The following is a 23062-nucleotide window of genomic DNA, read 5'->3' on the forward strand; positions in this document are numbered from 1 at the left end:
AGAGGTCCTAGGTTCAAATCTGGCCTCAGCCACTTCCCAGCTGTGTGACCCTAGGCAAGTCACTTGATCCCCATTGCCTACCCTTACCACTCTTCTACCTATGAGCCAATACACAGTATTGATTCTAAGATGGAAGGTATGGGTTTATATATTTAAAAAAAAAAATCCAAGCTTACAATAAGAGCATTTGTCAGTCAGTAGGCAAGGATTCACAATGGCCACTTGCTTTTTCTTCTAATTGACAAATGCTTTTAAAAATCAGTAGCACAAGTAAATAGCAAGTGGGAAGGGTTACACCACATGAAGTTCCCATCAGGGAATGCAATGCAACTTTATAGGTTATTTTCTATCCTTGTTATCTGAGAGGAACTGGGATACTATTGTCACTATCCGAATCCTCGAGCATGTTATAACGTGGCGGTAGTTACAATCATTCAATTCCTGCTCCTTTCTGGGGCTTTTTACAGTAGATTCTTAGGCAGAGTTCTCCGTCATGGAAACATAGCAAGGACACAAATACAAAATGCTCAGGTTTTTTTTGTCTGCTTTAAAAGTATGGTCAACGTATCATTTATTTGTTATTAGTAAAACAGTAATTTTATGCCAAGAATTACAAAGCGTTGACTCTAGGTTCACAAAGAGAATCTGATAACAGTTGAAAAAATGAATACATTTCTTTTAAAAAAAAAAACACCATGTAGCAATTTCTTATTAAACTGAAACTACTATAAAAGGAATGACAAATGACTTGACAAAAAATACACTAAAAATTTTGAAAATCTTAGCCAAAGTAGTCAGAATTTCAGTTTACTAATATCGACACGTTTTACATCATATAGTTGAAGCTACCACGTACAAGAAATCAAAAAATGAATCGCCTTGAAACCCAACTAAACTGCCTATTCTAGGAATACAAGCTTTATAATTTAAAACATGTTTGCACACAGCAGTTAGTTGAGAAAATCTGTTTCTTCACCTCTTGGCTTGTGAAAAATATTTTCAAGAGTTCGCTTTAAATGATCAACAAAATCTGTAACTATTACGTGTGGTTGGTATTTTGTTTTCCCTTCTATTTCTTCCACCCCTGCTTGGGTCATAAAGTCAGCAATGCTTTTCTCCAGAGGCAGATCAATGCGACTGCTCATGTCATCAATTCGGCCAGTTATCTGGTCTGACGTGGCCTGGCATTTGTCCTGCATCTGCTGGAGAAGTGCATGAACCACAGCGGTCAGGTCCTGCACAGCTCGGGGGGATGTCTCCGCCATCGCTCCGACTCCAGACTTCTGTCGGTTTCCCAACTCCAAAAAATCTGTTTATTCTGAGGGTGAGTGTTCTTAGTTCCTGTAAAACAAATTCTAAAGAATATTCATTCCAAACTTGTCAGGGCATTTCAACATTTTAAAAACATTTAAACCAAAATTTGGGACTAGATTTTAAGTCTGAAATGTAAGTTGTCTGCTATGCATCTCCAGATTTTGGTTTAAATGTGCAAGACTACATTTATTCCTATTCAATCTCGTCCTGCTAGGTTTGGCCTGTGTTTTCTCCTACCTGAATGTCCTTCTAGAACTTGAGGCTCAGGAAAACACTATCCCACTCATACCCCTATTCCCTATAGGGCTACTGGGACCAAACACCCTTTGCCCCAAATCAGAACCCTGAGACCTGATCAAGAACTGAGTTCAAGGAAGCAGCTCATTGGCTCAGTGGATGGAGAGCCAGGTCTGGAGAGGGGAGGTTTTGAGTTCAAATGTGACTCAGATACTTCCTGCCTGTGTGGCCTTGGGCAAGTCACTTAACCCCCATTGCCTAGCCCTTACTGCTTTTTTTGCCTTAGAACCAATAATTAGTATTAACTCTAAGACAGAAGGTAAGGGTTATTAACAAAAAATAGCTACTTTTAGCTTCTATTACATATATATGTTCCATCACACACACACACACACACACACACATATATATATATATATATAAATAACATTGAACATGCAGTCATAGAGCAGCTACACAGAAAAACAAACAGAAAACGCTCACAGGATATGGCAGTGACCATAATGTTTCTTTACTGGCAATGTGACGCCATAGCTCCCAACCTCCTGACAAAATACTCCTTCCATTTGGAGTTTTTTAGCTCCATTGGCAATCTTCACCTAAAAAACAACTCACAAGCTTGTTGCAGTGCACAGTGGTCTGATTTACTAGATATTGCCTGAGACCAAGCCCAAAGACTCTTCTACACAATGACATGTTTTTTGAAAAATCAAATTTGGAAGACATTATTATACACAGAGACAGATACACTGTGGCACAATCAAATATAATGAGCTTCTCTACTAGCAGCAATGCAATGATCCAGGGCAATTCTGAGGGACATATGAGAAAGAATGTTATCCACATCCAGAGGAAGAACTGTGGGAGCAGAAATGCAGAAGAAAAACAATTGCTTGATCACATGGTTCGATGGGGATATGATTGGGGGTTTGGCATTAAAAGATCCCTCTACTGCAAATATGAATGACATAGAAATGTTTTGAACAATAATACATGCATAACCCAGTGGAACTGCCTGTCAGCTCCAGGAGCAGGGAGGGAAGGATCATGAAATCATGGAACCAAGGAAAAATATTCTAAATTTAAAAAAATTGTTTAAAAATCAAATTTGCTCAATGTTGCCACACCCATAGGGGTCTTACCAGCTAGGAAACCAGGGAGGACCCTCGATCCCCTGAAGGAAAGAAAAAGTCCTGAGAACACAACCACCAAGTCTTCCAAGCTAGAAAATATAATCTTCTCAATCTCCCCACTCTACGGGTCTAGATTTAGCCTAGCCACTGCATAAAGGTAGGGAGCATTTGAAGGGATCAACTGGGTGTCCACATTGGTAAGAAGACAGGGCTTTCCCATCCCTTTGGGGTTCAGAGGATGCTAACTGGCATGCACATTCAGTACCTTAAAAAAAAAAAAAGGTCTTCCTTGCAGGCTAAAATTTAAATGATGTCAAGTATTACCTTCAAGCGTAATCTTCCCCATCTCCTGTTTTTGGAGAGATCTTCTTTGAGGGAGTAATTCCCTGGAAAGGGTAGTCCAGGAAATGAGCCCAAGTTTTAAATATTGCCAATCATTTCCAAATTCAGAAGCAAAACACAGCAAACACAAATAGAAACACTCAGAATAGACACAAATCATACAACACTCACCCTTTTTGCTTGGAGAAGATTGAAACTGTTGTGATGAGAGAAAAATCAAAATACACCATCACAGAGTCCCTAGCAGAAACTCCCTTTGTTGAAAGTTATTCCTCTTTGGGCCCTTGGAGCAAGGGGGAGGTAGGAAAGTTCAGGTCCATCCTACCACTGTCTACAAAATCTAGCATTTTAATTTGAACAAAAGGGCAAACTGAGGCAGATCTCTGCTTAAGGTAACATTTATTAGGGGCATACTACTGTCAGTAAATGGGTCAGTGGTTTGTCTCCATTTATGCCAAAGACACTGAGTAAGAGGACAGTTCCCCTTTCATAGACTTTGGGGAATACAGAACAGGGTAGATGGCATCATGGCATGGAGTGGTTACAAAGCTGAGGCACTGATTGGTTGGACCTTTGGCAGCAGAGTTAGCAATGACCTACCTGTCCCTTCTCCTGCTTCCCTACCCCCCCAAATCCCTTCTCTTATAAAACCAAGTATTCGTTGTTTGTGAGGCATGAGATAGGGGCCCAGACTTGGACAAATCAAACCAGGCAACCTCGAAGGATAGCTTGGTAGTATAAAGATATCAAGCCCAAACTCCCTTGTACTCCACTTACTCCAAACTCCATTTACATGCATACTCCAAGGTCAGTTAAATTGAGGCAGGAGAGCTGCATTCTTACTCTTAACCCAATTCAGGTCAAATGAATTCTGAACTAAGTCCAAAAACAAAGAGCCACGACTTAAGCAGTTACAGGACAAAATCAATTAACTAAACATTATAGATAAGAAAATGATACAGGAGCAATCTTAATCTCACTAGTATAAGTATTATCCTCATTTTGCAGATTAAAGAATTGCCTTGTTTTCCACAAGGTCACGCACATTGCCATTTGCAGAGCCAGGACTCAAAGTCATAGCCTCTAATGACAAACCCAGGGCTCTTTGGTTCGGTTACCAAATTAATTACTGGGGAGAGAGAACTTTGCCCAAAAGGCTACAATATGAAATCTCCTACAAATGAGATAGGAACAAGATGTTAAAATCAGAGAATGAAGAGGTTAATTCCAGCCAAATGGTTATCTGGGAGTTTCATGGAGGGGGGTGGGATTTTTTTTTAAACCCTTTACCTTCTTAATATCAATTCTAAAACAGAAGAGTGGCAAGAACTAGGCACTTGGGGTTAAGTGACTTGCCCAGGGTCACGTAGCTAGGAAGTGTGTAAGACCACATTTGAACCCAGGATCTCCTGACTAAAGGTCTGGTGCTCTATCTACCTGTGCTACCTAGCTGCCCCAAAGGATGCAATTTTAGCTGATCCTTGACAGGTGGGTTTTAAACAGGGAAGTAGGAAGATGGTACAGTGCACTAGGCAAAAGGGTGGGGGTAGAGAAAGAGGAGAATTTGCGTTGAGTAAAAGGGCTGTGTTGGGAATAGAGAGGATAAGCCTGAAAAAACTGGTTGGTTCAGTTTTCTAATCAAAGCTATGGGGTTATCTCTCGTAATGGCGGCCTTTTGGTCATTTTTGTTTGGTTCGGAATATAGCTTCTACTCATAGCTCCAAAGGATGCAGGATCCGCTTCCTTCAAATAAACACAGAAGGGAAATAGGAGAGAAACCGGAAACCTGGGAAGGGCGGAGCCGGGGAAGGAAGCCAGGCTTTGTGGGCGGAAGGGGAGGAGGGACAGCGAGGGGGGAGCGTGGGAGGAGACGAGGGTCGCTGGTCCAATCAGAGCAGGCCCAGGCCGGGTTCCGGAGGAGCCCCGGTCACGAGTTTAGTTGTCTTGGGCCTGGACGAGGAATCCTGCTAGCGAGAAAGGAGAGCAGACCCAGACCAGCCGGTTGTCAAGCATGGCCAACCCTGCCCTGATAGCTTCGGGCGCCTTGATTGGAGGTGGTGAGTCTTTCCCTTCCCGGCTCCATCACAAAAATAAATAAATAAATAAGTAAATGGGTTATTGATTTGTTTTTTGTTTGTCCCTTTCCCATAACCAGCAAATGGTTAATCCAGACGAATGTGGTTATTGCTTCTAATTAGTCTTCCCTCTGCCTCAGTTCACTGAATTCAATGTTTATTTATTTGCTTATTTTGAAAACTCTTATTTTCTGTCTTAGAATCAATCCTGAGGGGGCAGCTGGGTGGTTCAGTGGATGGAGAGCCTGGCCCAGGCTAAGTTTCAATCTGGCCTCAGACACTTCCCAGCTGTGTGACCCTGGGCAAGTCACTTGACCCCCATTGCCTACCCTTACCACTCTTCTGCTCTGGAACCAATACACAGTATTGATTCTAAGACAGAAGACGAGGGTTTTAAAAAAAAGCGACTTGCCCAGGGTCATACACCTGGGAAAGTCTGAGGTTAGATTTGAACCCAGGACCTTCCATCTCCAGGCCCGGCTGTCCATTCCCTGAGCCCCCTGGCTGCCCCTACTTCGCCACTTTTCAGTACTCAGACCCTGAGCCCTGAGCAGACCGAGGGTGGCAGTGGGGCCAGTTGGGGTGGGGGGGAGGGTCAGGCTGTGAGGACAGGCGGGATGGGACACCGCAGACACTGGTCTCTCGTCCCACAGGTCTGGCTCTGGTCTCCGTACCTGTGGTTCTGGGAACCGCTGGCTTCACTGGGGCTGGCATAGCCGCGGGCTCCCTCGCAGCAAAGATGATGGCGACTGCGGCAGTGGCTAATGGGGGAGGAATCGCTTCGGGCAGCCTGGTGGCCGTGCTGCAGTCTGTGGGTGAGTGAGGAGGGACACTCCCTGGACTTGAGGCCTTTCCCCTTTGGTCAGGGTCAGCACAGAATCGCAAGAGTCTAGAAGAACCTCAAAGACCAAACTGTCCAATCAGAGCAGAATGAGAATCCTCCGCAAGTGGTCCTCCCAGCTGCTTGTGGCTGTGCCTCCTGCGAGGGGGAGCGGGCATGGCACAGAAGAAAGAGCCGGGTTCAGATCCTGCTCCTGATCTCTACTCACTGTGTGTTCTTGGGCAGGTTAATTTACCTTCACCGGACCTCCGTTTCCTTGTGTATAAAATGAGACTAGATGCCCCGCAGCCTCCCCCCAGTCTCTAGATCCTTGAGCCTAGGAACCTTGTGAGGTGGCCGGGCCTAGGTTCGGATGGCTCTCATTATGGAGCTGTTCCCCAAATCTGCCCCTTCTCCCCGTTGCTGCTGACTCTGCCCTCTTGGGCCAAAATGAACAGGTGGAAGCCTTATAGCCCTTCAGACCGAGATAACCATCAAGCTCTCATCAAGCTCCCCTTCAGTCTCTGCTAAGCATCCTCACTCCCCTCGGTGGTCCTGTGGCACAGCTGCCATAGGCCTCTCCCGCTCCTGGCTGCCCTGACAGTCCGTCCCTCCATGGCCCCAGCCTTCTCCCGTCCCCCTTAGTCACCCTAACCCAACGTCCTGAATTCCCTCCCTGCAGGGGCTGGCGGCCTGTCTGCAAGTACGAGTGCTCTGCTGGGTTCTGCAGGTTCGGCCCTAGGGAGTGCCCTGGCTTACTGGAGCAGCAAGTAATAGCCCCCTGTGCCCTCGGACCATGGGGAAGAAGGCCCAGGAGCCATCCTTAGAGAAACAGGCAAATAAAGACTTAATTTGAATTTCTGTCTCTTTAAGTTTCTTTCTTTCTTTTTTTAAAGCCTTACCTTCTGTCTTAGTCACAGCTCTGAAGACAGAAGAATGGCAAGGGCTGGACAAATGAGGTTGTCATACAGCTGGGAAGTGTCTGAGATCTGATTTGAACTAGGAACCTCCAAACTCCACACCTGGCGCTCTATCTCCTGAGCCACTGTGCTGCCCCCTCCTTAAGTTTCAGACAGATTGCAACTCCTATGGGGGGGGGGGGGGCAGTGAGAGGAGGGAGGAGGGAACATAGGTCTACTGGTCTACACCTTGTCTTGCCTCCCACTTCCAGCTTCATGCCAGCCCCAGAACTGCACAGTCACTTCTTGGACTTGTTATTCTTTGCTGCATGCCCTCTCATTCAACCTTAGCTCCCTCTTAACTCTTAGATAAAACCACTAAATAAAACATGTCAGACTATATACATTCCTATTACCTGGGACGATTGACGCCCTGGCCTTGTCCTGCTTTTTATGGCTTCCCAGATAACCACACAGATTGTCTCCTACTACCGAAAGCACTCGTTCCTCACCTCCACCTGGTGAAATCTTCCTTTTCCTTCTAGTCCCAGCAAAGATGGCATCTCCTCCATGAAGCTTTCCCTGATAAAGCAGCTAACTGGGCCCTGTCTCCTTCCCCAAATTTTCACACCTGTTTTGTACTCAACTCCTTCTGCCTTAATGTCCCAGTTAATTATGTGCCTGTCCTGTCCTTCTTATTTAATTATAAGTTCCTTGAAAACAAAGGTCTCCTTCTCCAATATATCTTCCACATTGAATGCCAAAGTAACTTTCCTAAAGTATAGAAAGCATCACAAGTTGTCCTCAACCCATCTTTCCTGGCTTGTTTATATGCCCCTCCTTTACACTGCCAGTGGTCCAGGCACTCTGGCTTTTCTGCTGTTTTTTGTACCTGACTCTCCCATTTCCCATATCTAAAGCCTTTACCAAAACTGCCCTCCGTGCCTGAAATAATCTTACTCCTTGTCTTTGCCTCTTGGAATCCCTGGGATCCTTTGAGACCGGGCTAAAGTGTCCCCCTTCGGATGTGAAGACTTTTCTGACCACTGCCTACAGTCACTAATATCACCTTGTACTCATTTTGGGCACTCTTGAATTAGGAATACTAATTACAGGTCCAATCCCTCTCCTTAGCCTTAATCATGCCCATCAGAATGGGCATAATGTCCTTGTGAAGGCAGGAACTATTCCACTTTCATCTTCTGTCTCCATGTTTAAGAGATCTGGATTGATAAAGAGAGGGGGTGCTGGCATCCTGAAGAAGGTAGTGAAGGACGCGGAGGTTCCCGCCAGAAGAGGATTGGTTCATGGAACAGTGGATGGTTAGGCTGGAGAAGAGAAGACTTTGGCAAGATGGGAATCTTTAGCTCTCTTTAAGTATCTGCAGGATACTTAAAAAGGCAGAAGAATAAGACTTGTTCTTGGCCCCTAAACCAGGCAGAACTATTTCTTCTTTGCATGGAAGTTGTGAAGAGAGATCTGTAGGCTTGACCGAAGGGAAAACTTCCTAATTGTTTGAGCTGTCCAGAAGCTGCATGTGTTTCCTCAGGACGTGGGGAGGAGGGGGGTGTCCCTTTCTCTCCCTGGAGGGCTTCAAACAAAGGCTGGAGGAAGCAAAGAGCATTGGGTTTGGAATCAGAGGACCCGGGTTTGGCTCCCACCTCTTTTCCTGAATGAATCATTTTCTCTGTAAAATGAAGAGTTTGGGTTAGATGATCTCTAAGATCACCTTGAGCTCTAAATCCTCTGAACTTATGAGACTGTGATCTCAGGGGGTTAACAAATGTTTTAGTCCAACAAAAAATTAGGAAAGAAGAAGAAATAAGCATTAATATTATAAATCTGATTTCATTTGATCCTCACAATAATAACCTTTTTGCAGTTAAGGAAACAGAGGCACAGAGGTAAGTAATGTGCCCAGGGTCCCGCAGCTAGTAAGTTTCTGAGGCTGGATTTGCACTCAGGTCTTATGGACAGCAAGGTGATAACGATGGATAGAGGACAAGACTTGGAGTTAGCTCCTGTGGAGATTAAAATTAATATCCAATAACTATTATATTTTTATAAAGCTTTTATTAATAATAAACTAACATAAAAAACTAGAGCAAAAAGGTACTAAACTAACTTCAACTGTGCTTGTGAAGGAGAGAAAGGAGGAGCTACAGAATTTATAAAACAATAACGTGACTGTGGAGGCGCAGGAGGGATTAAAGGGAATTTTGGGAAATGCTAAGGGACTTCTTGGGGGATGCAGTCCAAGGTTCAAAATCTCCATTTATACACCCCTCGGTCAATCATTTTTTAAAAAATTGATCAACAAAGGACAAGTAGGTGGCATGGATAGACAGCCAGACCTGGAAATGGAAGGCCCTGGGTTAAAAACCTGACCTCAGACACTTCCTAACTATGTGGCCTTGGGCAAGTCACTTAACCCCAACTGTCTAGCCCTTAATTCTCTTCTGCCTCGGAACCAATACTTAGTATTAATTCTAAGACAGAAGGTAAGATTTTTTGAAAAATCAATCAACAAGCACTTATTAAAGGCCTATACTATATGTCAGGCATTGTGATAAGCACTGGGGAAACAAAAAGAAGCAAAAAATAGTCCCTGCCTTAAGGAGCTCACAATTTAATGGGAAATCAATAAGCAAACCAATATAAACACACAAGTTATGGACAGGATAAGTAGGAAATAATAGAGGGAAAGCTCTAGAATTAAGAAGGTTTAGGGAAAGCTTCCTTTATAAAGTGGGAGTCTAACTGGAACTTGGAGGAAGCCAGACTCACATTGTAATTTCATTGGTGACATTTTCCAGGGAGGAACTTCCTCTATTAATTAGTGTCTTTGCCAAGATACCTTAAATAGAGTCACAAAGAAGTCAGACATGATTGCATGATGTTGTTATTATAGTCATGGACTTTGCCTAGAGGAGTGCCTGCTGTAAATGTACATCCCTCAAGGATGGATAATTCCCATGTGAAAAGCACCCACTCCTAAAATATTGAGGAAGTATTATAGGCTCAGGGCAGGGGCCATGGTAGCTTCCATAAGGCTGCTCAGCGTCACCTTTGTCCCAACAATATACCCAGTTCTCGTCTCCAAGATAGAGAATCTCTCTTCTGGTTTAGTCCCATCTGAGGTGGGTTAAACTCTATACAAGTTGCTTTCTCCAGATCATTTTACAGATGAGGAAACTGAGGCAAAAAGAGGTTTAAGTGACTTGTCCAGGGTCATGCAGCTAAGTATCTGAGGCCAGATTTGAACTCCAATCTTTCTAACTCCAAACCCAGCACTCTATCCACTGTGCCACATAGTATAATAATTAAAAATGGGCTTGACTAATGTTAGGAGCCAAGACTATAAAATAAAAATAGTAACCCTTCAAGAACGATATGGATTATGAGCCCCGCATGGGCGGAGGCATAGTTGCAAAACGTCCTCCAGACTTTCCACATAACTGCGTGTTCTTTTTCCATGTTCCTGCTTCGTAACTATTTGTTCCTTTCTCCTTTCATCCCGACTGCCAACCCCCTCACCCTGAACATATATATTCTTGTCCTTTACCAGCAATAAACGGGCCATGTTCCATTAGACTTCCTTGTCTTCTTGCGTGCATGGTTCTCCTCTCTCCCCCTATGGTCTCTCAGGTGGCTGTTCCCGAACACCCCATAGTTGAATCCGGCTGGTTCCGGATAATTGGCGCCCAACGTGTGGGGCTCGGAGAAAACAGCTTACCGGACAACTGAGGAGTACACGTCGCGGCCGCGGAATTAAAGTATCGGGTAGAGGTTGACCGGACAACCTTGAGAGGAGGCGTAGGGTAAGTTGTCCCATCACCATAGGCATTAAACTGAGAAGTGTTGGATCTGGGTAATGTGTGTGTGTGTGTGTGTGTGTGTGTGTGTGTGTGTGTGTGTGTGTGTGTGTGTGTGTGTGTGAGGAAAGAGATTCTGTGTGGAGATAGTCTGCGATTTGCATACTGTGTAGTAGGGTGCCTGCCTGAAGGCAAGATCCTGACGGGGGATTATACCGTCCACCTAAGCACAAGCAACGGCAAGAACATGGGGAAGTGCAAGTGTGTGAATGATGGGTAAGACACTCTCGAAGGAAGCGCTATTTGTTAAGGAGTTAAAAAGTAGTTTCAGGGAGAGAGGTAATAGAATTAAGGGGAAAAAAAAATCTATTCCGGTTCTTTTGCTTTTTAGAAAAACAGTGCCCTTGGCTCATACTACATGGCTCAGGTATTCACCCACTCACTTGGAACAAAGTGGGAAAAGAGTTAAACGGTCTTTTAAGATCTGGTCAGGAAATTCCAGATGATTACTTTTCTTTCTACGGCTTGATTCGTGACATTCTTAAAGAAGCCGACACTAGTAAACTAGTCTCGCACCTCCTCAGCTGGCTGAGGACACTATCTTGGAATCTAAAATTAAAACTGAAGAAATGAGCTCAATTGAGGAACAGAGTTAAAAAGAATGAGTGCCCCTCGTCTCTTTTAGACGAACTTATCAAAAACCCCTCTCTCGAGGAACCCCTAGTCCCCACAAAAACAAAGCCACACCTTTATCCAGTTCTATATACAGACCCTCCTCAAGAAAGCACACTTAATCCTGCCTACCAAAAAGAATTGGAGGAGGAGGCAGCCCGTTACCATAACAATGGCCCCCTCCAGCAAAATTAAGCATTAGGGCACTGGGCCCTTCTTAGAAGAACACCAGGAAAAGCGTATTTTTCTCTAGGACTAAACGGCAAATTTAAAAGTGACCAGAAATTTTCCTCTCTGCCCCCCTTTTTAGAAGCGGCTGGCTACTTTGCCTCAGCTAGAAAAACCAGTTTTGTCATAGTTTTTTTTTCTTTTTCCCTTGGAAGGAGTCCAATCGGTAATAGCTACAGACAATGTAAAAAGTTTTAACAATTTTCACTTAGCTAAACCAGTCTTTCCAGTAATGTGGCATACCTGGAATTATTCAGGCAGGTATCAGAATCCCACTTCATAGAAAAATGAAAAAGCAAAAGTGTATTTATTTTAGGATACTTATTGAAGCATGAAGAAAGGTAATTAAGAAACAAAATTCATTATATGTCAGCTAGCTCCTTGTTAAGAATTAACCCTTTTTTGACTCATTCTTTTTCGCAGAATTCTTTAGTCATGGAGATATGAATTGTAATAATTGATCTTTTGCTAGGATGAAAAGAAAAATCTAGCTTATATAATTTATGCTTTATATTTGTCAGAGTGTGTGTGATATGCCCGGGAAATGTGTCCTCGATCAGTCTGTGTGTTATATGTTGTTTGTCTGTGATCACAATGGGAGGGTTACAGGTTGGAAAAAATAAATCTCTCTCTCTTCTTCATTCATTCCGGAGGAATGGGGAAGACAGACAGAAGTGTTAGGGAAATTCAGAAAATAACATTGTAATTTCTGAATGTCTCAAACTCTAAGATAATTTAATTGGTTAAAAGAAATCTTATTCTCTGCTCTTATTAAGGCAAGAGTTAAACAAACTAATCTGTCAAACATTTCTCCTTCCATTTCTCACTGGCCATGAGAAAGGGAACATAGAAATCAAAAGACAGAAAAAGGGACAAATTTGATCCCATCACTAAATTTTATCAACAGGTTAAGTACTGAGACATATATCTAATGAAAATTACAAAAGATTCTAAAAATGCAATCTAAGAAAAATTTATTCAGAGAGGAAGCAATGATTCTTAGTTGTGTACAGAAGTACAGAAGTGTAGCTTAACTTTCTTAGCTAGCAAAAAATAAATAAAAACCACCAGTCTTGCTCAGTGCTTAACCAAGAGTGAAAAAGCTTCTTTAAACAACCATGAATTCAACCTAACATTAATTAAACTGATGTTAGTGAAAAAATTTAACTTAAAGATTATTAGAGCAATGCAATTGGCTTACATTTCAAAATTAGATCCCTTTAGACAGAGACTGGTCCATGAGAAAATTATTTGTTGAGAGCGAATCATCCACGCCGCCCCAGTTCAGCAGGAAGTAGCTATGAGAAGCTAAAAATCGTCGCCCATTCTCCCCCAAACTCATGGACCTTTCTCTACCCATTAGAGTATATATTTGCTAAGGAACTGAATAGGTACTGATGGTATTGTGTAAATTCATTGACTACTAGTTTAAAATGGAATTTCTGTTAAATTTAAGAATGCACAAAACTTATATTGAAAAGCTATCTATTAGGATTTGCACTGTAGGAATGATCAGACTTATCAAAAATGCTTATTGAACTGAATTTAGGGAAAACATATGAACATGTAAAATTGTTACTCTAAGATCTGTACCATCATATTAAGTAATAGGTAAAAATATAATTAGCATTAGGGTTTCAAAATTTGGTAATTCAAAAATAATATTTTTGCATTAGGAATCTAGTATATTATGAATATAAAAAATTTGGACAGCATTGTAATTTATTAGGATATAAAATTATTTTAAAAGCATGTGCAATGTATGAGAAGAAATTCACGATCTAAGGAATAACATGCAATTTGTTTAAAGAAAAAATATTATTATGGGTAAGAACAAACACGTAGAATAGCTTCATGTGAACAGACTCAGAGAGGTACAGTGACCAATCAAGCGTGACTTGCCAGTTTAGCTCTGTAAAGTGAAAAAATGAACAGGAAGCTAATAGCAATTTTATAACATCAATAATGATTGTGCAAAAATTCAGGTTTCCCTAATTCACCACAATTGGAGCATAAATTTAAAATAAAAAGGGAAACTGCAGATATTATAGAGAATAAAAGACAGTTAATACAAAGGAAATATGGTTTGGAAATTTATAAAAAGCAAATAACATATATTGTGATAACTTAAAATTAAGCCTTAGGACAAAAGGGTTCAGCAAAATTGTCATTGATATTAAGGATTGCTTTTTCTTAATTCCTCTTGATCCCTCCGACAGCCCTTGTTTTGCATTCTCCATTCCCATAGTCAATCACATAGGGCCTAACCCTCGATTTCAGTGGCGTGTACTTTCATAGGGAATGGCTAATTTCCCTACACTATGTCAAAAATTTGTTGCTCAATCTATTGACCCCATTAGGACTCAGTATCCTTTAGCCTATCTCATTCATTACATGGATGATCTCCTCATTGCTGCCCCTTCCCCCTCATTGGCACAGACTATAGCCCAGGCTATTGTTAGCGCGCTCCAAGCCCGTGGCTTTAGCATTGCCCCAGACAAAATTCAAACTCAATACCCCTTCACCTTTTTAGGATTTCGACTTGAACCCGACCGGCTGTTTTCTAATAAAGTCGAGCTTAAACGCTCTTCCCTTAAGACTCTTAATGACTTTCAGAAGCTTCTAGGGGATATTAATTGGCTACGTCCCTACCTGCAACTTTCTAGGTAGATCTCCGTCCTCTGGAGGATATCCTGCGAGGGGATGCTGACCCTTCCTCCCCTCGTTTTTTGACCCCGGCAGGTGAAGTTTCTCTCAAAAAGGTAGAACAGGCTATAGCCACCCAGAATATTGGATATTTCTCCCCAGAATTGTTCTTATACCTTCTTATTTTTCCCACTGAATTTTCTCCCACTGGACTCCTATGGCAAGATCCTTCTCCCCTCATTTGGATACATCTCCCCATGCACAATCGGAAGATTCTTGCCTCTTACCCCGATTTGATTGCTCGTATAGCTATGATAGGCATTCGCCTTTCCACACGCCATTTTGGCCGTCCCCCTGACCACATAGTATCCCCTTACAGCAGAGAACAGCTCGACTGGCTTAAATCTCAGAATGATAATTGGGCTATACTCATTTCCACGTTTCAGGGCATCTTAGACAATCACATGCCCAGTAACAAATTGCTACAGTTTTTCAATTTTACTCCCTTCATATTCACACGTCATACCCGATTCTCCCCCATTTCACGGGCACCCACAATCTTTGTGGATGGTTCCAAAACAGGCCTTGCTGCCATAGTCATGAACAATCACCCTCGTTCTATCCGAACTCCTTATGAGTCTGCGCAGCTGGTGGAACTTTATGCTGCTTTAACAGTTTTTCATTCTCTGCCTGATACTCCATTCAATCTTTACTCGGATAGCAGATATGTTGTTCAATCCCTGCTCCGACTCGAAATCGTTCCTGCGGTTCAGCCAACGACCGCTACCTTTTCTCTTTTTTTCCAACTCCAGCAAGCCATTCGATCACGGTCCTGTCCTTTTTTTGTGGGCCATATACGTGCCCACTCCGGCCTCCCAGGCCCCTTATCTTTTGGGAACGATCTCGCAGATCAACACACTCGCTTAATTGCCTCAGCATCTACGTCTACCCCTCCTGCCCTCTCGCCCGACCCTGTTTCCCTCGCTACAGAGGCACACAGGCTTCACCACCTCAACTCTCAATCCCTTCGCCTGGCCTACAAAATTTCCAGGGAACAGGCCAGGTCAATTGTGAAAAATTGTAAGAATTGTGTTACTCTCTTGCCTGAACCCCATTTGGGGATTAACCCCCGTGGCCTTCTTCCCGGCCATCTATGGCAAATGGACGTCACCCACGTCCCCTCTTTTGCTAAACTCAAGTATGTTCATGTTTCCATTAATACGTTTAGTGGCTTTCTTTTTGCATCTGCACAATCCGGGGAAGCCACTAAACATGTTATCAAACATATGTTTCTTGCTATGTCTATGATGGGGAAACCTCTCTCCATCAAAACAGACAATGGCCCTGGCTATACCAGCCAAGCTTTTAAACAATTTTGCTCCCAATTAGGCATAAAACATGTTACAGGCATACCTTATAACCCACAAGGGCAAGGTATTGTCGAACGAGCAAACCAAACTCTTAAAAATACACTTTTTAAACTCAAGGCTCAAGAGACTCTTTACCCGTTATATGGCAATCAGACTCTGCTTCTTGCTCATGCCCTCTTTGTTCTTCATTTCCTTACGCTGGATGCTGAAGGGCGTTCTGCTGCTGATCGCCACTGGCATCCGCATACTTCATCAAATTTGGCCACAGTCCTTTGGCGTGACCCCCTCACTGGCCTCTGGTGCGGTCCTGACCCTGTCCTTACTTGGGGAAAAGGTTCCGCTTGCATTTTTGATAAAACAGCGAATAATGCCCGCTGGGTCCCGTCTAGACTGATCAAAACCTTTACCCCCAACACTAATTTTGATGGTCCAGGGCTTACCCCTGAGAAATCTTCTCTTTACTCCACAGGAAGATGACCCCTCCTTGGAAATGCCTCCTCTACATCTTCCAGTTATTCCTTGCCTGCTATGGCCGGAGCCCTCACTTCCCTGCCAGACAAACCTGGGAAATCATTAACCCGATCAACCAAAGAATTCTTTCGCGGGTCACTTCACAGAACATGCCTCCTCTCACTTGGTTCCCCGAGCTTTTTATTGACTTTTGTCAGCTAGGAAACCCTTCTTCCTCCTCGTTTCACTACTGTTCACCTGCCACTCCACCTCCGCCCGGGACGAAAATGATACCTACATTCCCCATCTATGGTTGTCCAGGATTCTCCCAACCTGACTTTTGTGGTGGTCTTTCTGAAGGATTCTGTGCCATCTGGGGGTGTGAGACTATCGGTACTGTACATTGGGTCCCAAAAAACCGGGATCTTATCCAAATTACGAGCGGACTTCGACCGCCTTCTTGTATTTTGAATAATCCCCCTAAGATCCCTAATTGTAATCCCCTTAACATCTTGTTTACCAGCACCGGGAAATTGGATTCCCGATGGACCGATGGCCTTACCTGGGGATTGCGCCTTTATAAGACAGGCCCAGATGATGTTGTTCTTATGACTATCCGCCTCCGAATCAAAACCATCACAGTTTCGGTTGGCCCTAATATTATTTTCACTGAGTGACAACCCCCACTCCCCTCCTTCCGCCAGTACGGTTCCCCTCTGTTACCCACATTCCCCTTGATAACTCCAGACCCCATTCAATCTCTGCCAAGTCTAGACCTCACCTGACCCCAAACCCAATCCCTTACCTCCCTCCTACTTCTACTTCTCAGCGTCTCCTCAACCTTATTTTCGGTGCATATACGGCCCTAAATTTCTCTCAACCCGATAAGACTAGAGACTGTTGGTTATGCCTCCCTGCTGCCCCTCCTTACTATGAAGCTTTTGCTTTAAACCTCGATCCTGATTACTATATCCAGCCCCCTGAACATTGTTTTCACGGACCCCCCAAGCTTACCATTTCTGATTTCTTAGGGTCTGGTCTCTGCCTGGGGAAACCACCCTCTCCTTATGAGTCTTTATGTAATTCCACTCTGCAGAAGCATCTAGTTTCTACCTGATTGCACCCAATAACACCTTTTGGGCATGTAACACCGGCCTCACTAAATGCATTATAGGGACCCGTTTCAATTTTTCCTCTGAATTCTGTATCCTTATATCCCTTTGGCCCCGTATTACTTATCATTATGGCCCCTACGCTTTAACAACAATTGACTCCTCTGCCTTACGGTATAAACGAGAAGTTCTTTCTCTTTTTATTATTACCCTCCTAGGCCTCGGAGGAATAGCCGCCGGCATTAGTACCGGGACCGCAGCCCTTGTGGAAACACGCTATCTCCAATCTCTCCATACAGCAATTATTGCAGACCTTGAGGATATTGAAAAATCAGTTACAGCCCTAGAAAAATCTCTCACCTCCCTTTCGGAGGTTGTTTTACAGAATAGACGGGGACTTGACCTTTTATTCCTAAAAGAGGGCGGGTTATGTGTTGCACTAAAAGAAGAATGCTGCTTTTACGCAGACCATACCGGTATTGCCCGAGAATCCATGGCAAAATTACGAGAGCGATTAGCTCAGAAGAAGAGGGAGGCCAAGGCACGAGAAGGATGGTTTAATACACTCCTTAAAAACTCCCCTTGGCTATCTACTCTGATCCCTACTATTATTACACCACTTCTTATTCTTATATTAGCTCTTACTTTTGGCCCTTGGGTTTTCCAACGTCTAACCAAATTCATTAAATCAAACGTCGACTCAGCCCTTGATAAGTTTCCTACGGTTCAATGCCATCGTAGTCAGATAACGGACACGGAACAACATCACGATACTCATCTACATTTTAACAGGGCGGTAACCCAATGACAGGAATAGCACAGGTCCTCGACCCTTGATGGTCGAGTAACTCCCCCTGTGTAGCCTAAGACAGGGGCCGTCACTGCGAATATCATCTATGGATCAACTGGGAAACATAAGGTGCTTTGAGAAATATGGTATAGACTTGGAGGAAACAACGGTCAAAAGGAGCGCACTTAGTCATTATGCCCTTCATTTAAAAATAAAGAAAGGGGGAATTGTTAGGAGACAAGACTATAAAATAAAAATAGTAACTCTTCAAGAACGATATGGATTATGAGCCCCGCATGGGCGGAGGCATAGTTGCAAAACGTCCTCCAGACTTTCCACATAACTGCGTGTTCTTTTTCCATGTTCCTGCTTCGTAACTATTTGTTCCTTTCTCCTTTCATCCCGACCGCCAACCCCCTCACCCTGAACATATATATTCTTGTCCTTTACCAGCAATAAACGGGCCATGTTCCATTAGACTTCCTTGTCTTCTTGCGTGCATGGTTCCCCTCTCTCCCCCTATGGTCTCTCAGGTGGCTGTTCCCGAACACCCCATAGTTGAATCCGGCTGGTTCCGGATAGACTAATATAAGAATTTTTAAAAAATTTATTGTGGTCGCCATTTATAAAATTAATTAACTTCTCCAGCCAGAATGACTGTAAGCAGCTTTATTTACAAGGTAGAGACATTAAAATGGGAAATGTAGGAAAGAGGTAGAAAAAATCATCTAGCTACAAATACCCTAAATTCTAATCCTTTTCTGACTCTGTGGCCACATTTGGGATTATCTTGGCAAAAACACTGGAATGATGTGTCATTTCCTTCTCCAGCTTATTTTACAAATGAGGAAACTGAGTCAAGCAGGGTTATGTCATTTGTCCAGGATCACATAGCTAATAAGTGTCTGAGACTGGATTTAAATTCAGGTCTGGTGCTCTATCCACTGAGTGACCAAGAAATTGGCAGGACGTCCTGATGTCCTGCTCTTTCCTCATTGAGGTGGAACAGCATCTGTGTTAGATGGGTGACAGCCTCTGCTAGGCTGTGCTGGGCTACAACACTTCCTCTGTGCCTGCTAGACTGCTCTGTTGTTGGGCTCTTGGGCAAAGCTTTGACAGGGCTCGTGTACTTTTTCTTAATGGAGTAGAGACCATTCTCCTATGAGGATCAGAAGTACCTTCAGTTTTATTCCATCCATGGTCTCTTGAGTTTGTTTTTCACCTTGTACCCAATAGGTGACAGGGCAGGTTAACATACCAATTTGCTTTTTTTTTTTTTTTTTTAATCTCCCTTCCTGATTCAGGGATGTGTCCCCTCAGTCAGTCAAACAATCATTTAGCAATTATTAAGCAACTACTATAGGTCAGGCTCTGTGGATACAAGAGGCAAAAAACAATCTCTGCTCTCAAGGAGCTTACATTCTAAAGGAAATAAATATATACAAACTCTATAGAATTAAGAAGAATTGGAAAAGGCTTCCTGTAGGAGATGGGATTTTGCCTGAGACTTGAAGGAAACTAGGGAAGTCAGCTGCCAAAAAGGAGAAAGTGTTCTAGGCATGAAAGTTAGGCTAAGAAAGGAGATGGAATGTCTTCTTCCTGAAACAACCAGGAGGTGAAAAATGGGACCAGAGATAATCACAAGGGGACTCAGTAGATAGAGAATGCGACCTGGAGATGAGAGGTCCTGGGTTTAAATCTGGCCTCAGACACTTCCCAGCTGTGTGACCCTGGGAAAGTCATTTAACTCCAATTGCCTAGCCCTTACCACTCTTCTACCTTGGAATTGATAATTACTATTGATTCTAAAACACAAGGAAAAGGTTTAAAAAAGAAATGACATTGTCACTTAAGGATAACCTTCCAATATGTTTTCCAAATCTTCCTCATCTGCCATCTGCCCAAGAATCATCAGTCAATTGGGGGGTTCCGAGGTCTCTACTTTTTCTTTATAATTCTAAATTTCTCACATTGGACTTTTGCAAATGAGAGTCTGGGAAAGAAAGTACAGGGACAAATGCTCTTTGATGAGCTATTCAAAGCCTCACATTGTATCTGCCTTGCCCTATACTACTCATAAATTTGATAAAGTCTGATTAAGGCATACCACCAGCTCCTCTCCTACCCAGATAAAGATGGCCCAGAACCCTGAACACAAGAATCCTGCATGGGCCCTATAGCCATCAAAAAGGGAAGAAAGCATTGTGGAGAAAACTTCTGACAATCCTAGAGTAAGGGCTATTGCATTAGTTGAAAGAGAACTACAAAACTGCAGCTAAAAGAGTTCCCAGTTTCAAGCTAAAGGACAAAGGTGTCAAAAGACAGCAATCCAGAGAGAAGTCAGTGGACCAATCCATCCAGAAAAGACACTTTCACTTGAGAAGAGCCCAGTGCCACGTTTGTTGGCAGCAAGTTAAGGGCAGAGCATCCTGGATGACCCAGCTTTGCAATGACCAACCACCCAAAAGAAGAACTACCCCTAGAAGATTCTGGTAGTCATCCCTATGAGGGTATTACCTGAAAAATGCAGTGAAATGTGTATGTGTGTGGGAGGGTGGCAAGTGAGCCCCAAGGAGATGAACACAAATGAACAATCAAGTAAATTTTCATCCCCAGAGGGCAAAGATACATTTTATTTGGGTATCTTTGTTATTTAACCATTTCAAAATCTCATTCCCCTGAGAACCAACCCAGGAATGGCACCGATCGCTGAACCAGCTCCTGCCAGGATAAGATTCACCCCACTGGAGAGTCCAGCTGCACCTGGAAGACAGAAGAAGAGAGATGAATTAAGATGGGAGAAGGACTAGCCGTGGTGACCACAAGCAGTCCCCTCATGTCCCCTCAATGGGCTCCAGCTTCTCCACTAGCATCAGGAGAGAGATGGTCTGTGAGGAGGCTTCTGGTTCTCAAATTGGATGACGTCCACAATCGAAGGGTTAAAATAAATTTTAATAAATCTCCTCTGTTTTATATCAAAGGCCAGAAGAAACTTAGACTGCTTTGGGCTTTGGCCAGAGCTCTCAGCAGATTCTCCAGGGCTCTGTGGCTATCAGGAGATAAGCATCCTTCTGTGAGGTTAACCCTTATCTCACAAGATATGCTTTCTTCATGAACTCTTGATTAAATTTTGAAAAATGTTTCGCCTAACTGTTTCCTGGAACTCAAGATCTTGGCCAGGACCTTTAAGCCCTGGAAGCAGATATGCAAACTTTGGTTGGCAAAAAGCCTTCTTTGTTTGAGGTCCAATAAGAGTCCCCTTCTGGAAAGTAGACTTTGGAGTCTCACCCATGGAGAGGATGCTCTGCCTGGGACTTTCCTGAACAGGGCCCTGAATGCTGTACCCCGGGATTTGTGATATTGGAAATTTGGGGGTCCTTGAACTAATTTTGAGATCCCAGATCTAAACTTCCTGTGGAAGTTTAGGGGTCTTCAAACTACATTTCCCATGATTCCTTGCTTGTATAATCATGTAGGCAGGAAGAGTATTAACGTAGAGAAAAGTATAAAAACTGAGGATTGGATTAGTACTTCCTCTTCTCCACCTTGGGAGCAGGAGCCAGGATGGGAGGAGGAGGCAACAGGGCATGACTTTCAAACTAACTCTTAACAGGCATGTGGCTTCATTTTTCTAATGGCTATCAATAAACCCTTTAAAACCCTAATTTTTTTTGTTTTTTTTTTAAAGATTTAAATATTTTATTTTTTTAGAAAAATTTTCCATGGTTACGTGATTCATTTTTTTACTTTCCCCTTTGCCCCCCCCCCCCCATAGCCGACCGCATTTCCACTGGTTTTAACTTGTGTCATTGATCAAGACCTATTTCCAAATTGTCAATAGTTGCATTGTTGTGGTCGTTTCAAGTCTATATCCCCAATCATGTCCGCATCAACCCATGTGTTCAAGAGGGAAAACCCTAATATTTTTAAATCTATCCTTTTATATTCATTTGATTTCTTACAGGCTCCTCAGGTGGAATATTCAGAAGTTGGGACTTCCCCAATTTGGTGATATTGTCTTTCTTTTTTGTCTCTCTTATTATTGCTGATATTGTTCTTATCCGTATATTCATTTGTGTTTTCTGTTGTAAATTAAATTGCTAGATCTTTACATAATAACAATAATAATAATAATAACAACAACAGCAATAATAAAACCTGCTTTTAAAAACTTTTTTTACTTAAAGATGCCGTGGAGAAATGTGTCTTAATGTAGGAGCAAAGCTTGAACCAAAAAGAGTTGAGCAACTGCATTCGTAACCTTTAGCATTACAACAACAGATACCCAAATACCGAAATATGCCAAAAGCCCCAAAGCAGTCCAAGTTTCTGCTGTGAGGCCTTTGATATAAAACAGAGGAGATTTATTAAAATTTATTTTAATCCTTCAGTTGTGGATGTCCGCGGGGGGACGTCGCTGGGCACAAGGAATGGGGGCTGCAGAGGTCGTTGGGGGGAGAGAAGTAAACAGCAACGGTTTGGGAAGCTCGCTGGCCTGTCCCTCCCTTTCCCCTCTGCTGAGGTCACGTTTCTGACAAACTTGTTCTGCCCATCGGCACAAGCTAGAAAGAGACTCGGATGCGTGCATTCACGGGCAGGCTCAGCCCTCACTCACCCACAGACTGTAGCACAGCCACCAGGCTACCTGAAGTAATCCCTCCACCATTGGCTATAGCTGCTGACGACATCATCTTTGCTGCCAGGGAGCCAGCAGCAATGCCAAGCTTGGTGAAGCCCACAGTTTCCAGGAGTGCAGGGACAGCCGCTACAGCCGCACCTGAAGGGATGAGAGAGTCCAGGGAAGGATGGGCTCAGTCTGGTCTCCAACCGTTCCCTTTCCTGGGTGGGAGATGGGAGAGGGTTCTTGTGGACAGGGTGTCCATGCAAGAAAGGGGGACAGGGGCAGCTAGGTGACTCAATGGATTGAATCAGTCCAGAGATAGGAGGTCCTGGGTTCAAATGTGACCTCAGACACTTCCTAGCTGTGTGATCCTGGGCAAGTCACTTAACCCCCATTGCCCTAGCCCTTACCACTCTTCTGCCTTGGAACCAATACACAGTATCGATTCCAAGATGGAAGGTAAGGGTTAAGAGAGAGGGAGAGAGAGAGAGAGAGAGAGAGAGAGAGAGAGAGAGAGAGAGAGAGAGAGAGAGAGAGA

General features: G+C 43.4%; 2 protein-coding genes and 1 pseudogene across 2 annotated transcripts in view; 1 reads left to right on the plus strand and 2 right to left on the minus strand.

The window, feature by feature from the left end:
* Positions 1–949: 949 nt before the first annotated feature.
* On the minus strand, positions 950–1321 carry LOC123240468 (annotated as a pseudogene).
* A 3634-nt stretch (positions 1322–4955) lies between these two features.
* On the plus strand, positions 4956–6778 carry LOC123243278 (interferon alpha-inducible protein 27-like protein 2A). Its single transcript, XM_044671512.1, has 3 exons — positions 4956–5083; positions 5755–5916; positions 6604–6778. Exons 1-3 carry the CDS (start codon positions 5038–5040, stop codon positions 6693–6695), a joined length of 300 nt encoding a protein of 99 aa, XP_044527447.1. The 5' UTR covers positions 4956–5037; the 3' UTR covers positions 6696–6778.
* Positions 6779–20502: 13724 nt separating this feature from the next.
* Positions 20503–23062, minus strand: part of LOC123241077 (interferon alpha-inducible protein 27-like protein 1) — a 27782-nt gene continuing 25222 nt past the window's right edge. The window contains exons 2-3 of the mRNA XM_044668785.1: positions 22519–22713; positions 20503–20666 (exon numbers count right to left, since the gene is read on the minus strand). Of these exons, the coding sequence (XP_044524720.1) occupies positions 20566–20666; positions 22519–22713 (296 nt within the window). The 3' untranslated portion in view covers positions 20503–20565. The remainder of the gene's footprint in view (positions 20667–22518; positions 22714–23062) is intronic.

The sequence above is a fragment of the Gracilinanus agilis genome, chromosome 3 (genome assembly GCF_016433145.1).
Source record: "Gracilinanus agilis isolate LMUSP501 chromosome 3, AgileGrace, whole genome shotgun sequence".
NCBI classification, from domain to species: Eukaryota; Metazoa; Chordata; class Mammalia; order Didelphimorphia; family Didelphidae; genus Gracilinanus; species Gracilinanus agilis.

Coding starts and splice junctions, on each gene's coding strand:
- LOC123243278 (XM_044671512.1), top strand. CDS start 5,038: ATGGCCAACCCTGCCCTGATAGCTTCGGGCGCCTTGATTGGAGGTG. Junction 5,084..5,754: donor GGGCGCCTTGATTGGAGGTG/GTGAGTCTTTCC, acceptor CTCGTCCCACAG/GTCTGGCTCTGGTCTCCGTA. Junction 5,917..6,603: donor GGCCGTGCTGCAGTCTGTGG/GTGAGTGAGGAG, acceptor CCCTCCCTGCAG/GGGCTGGCGGCCTGTCTGCA.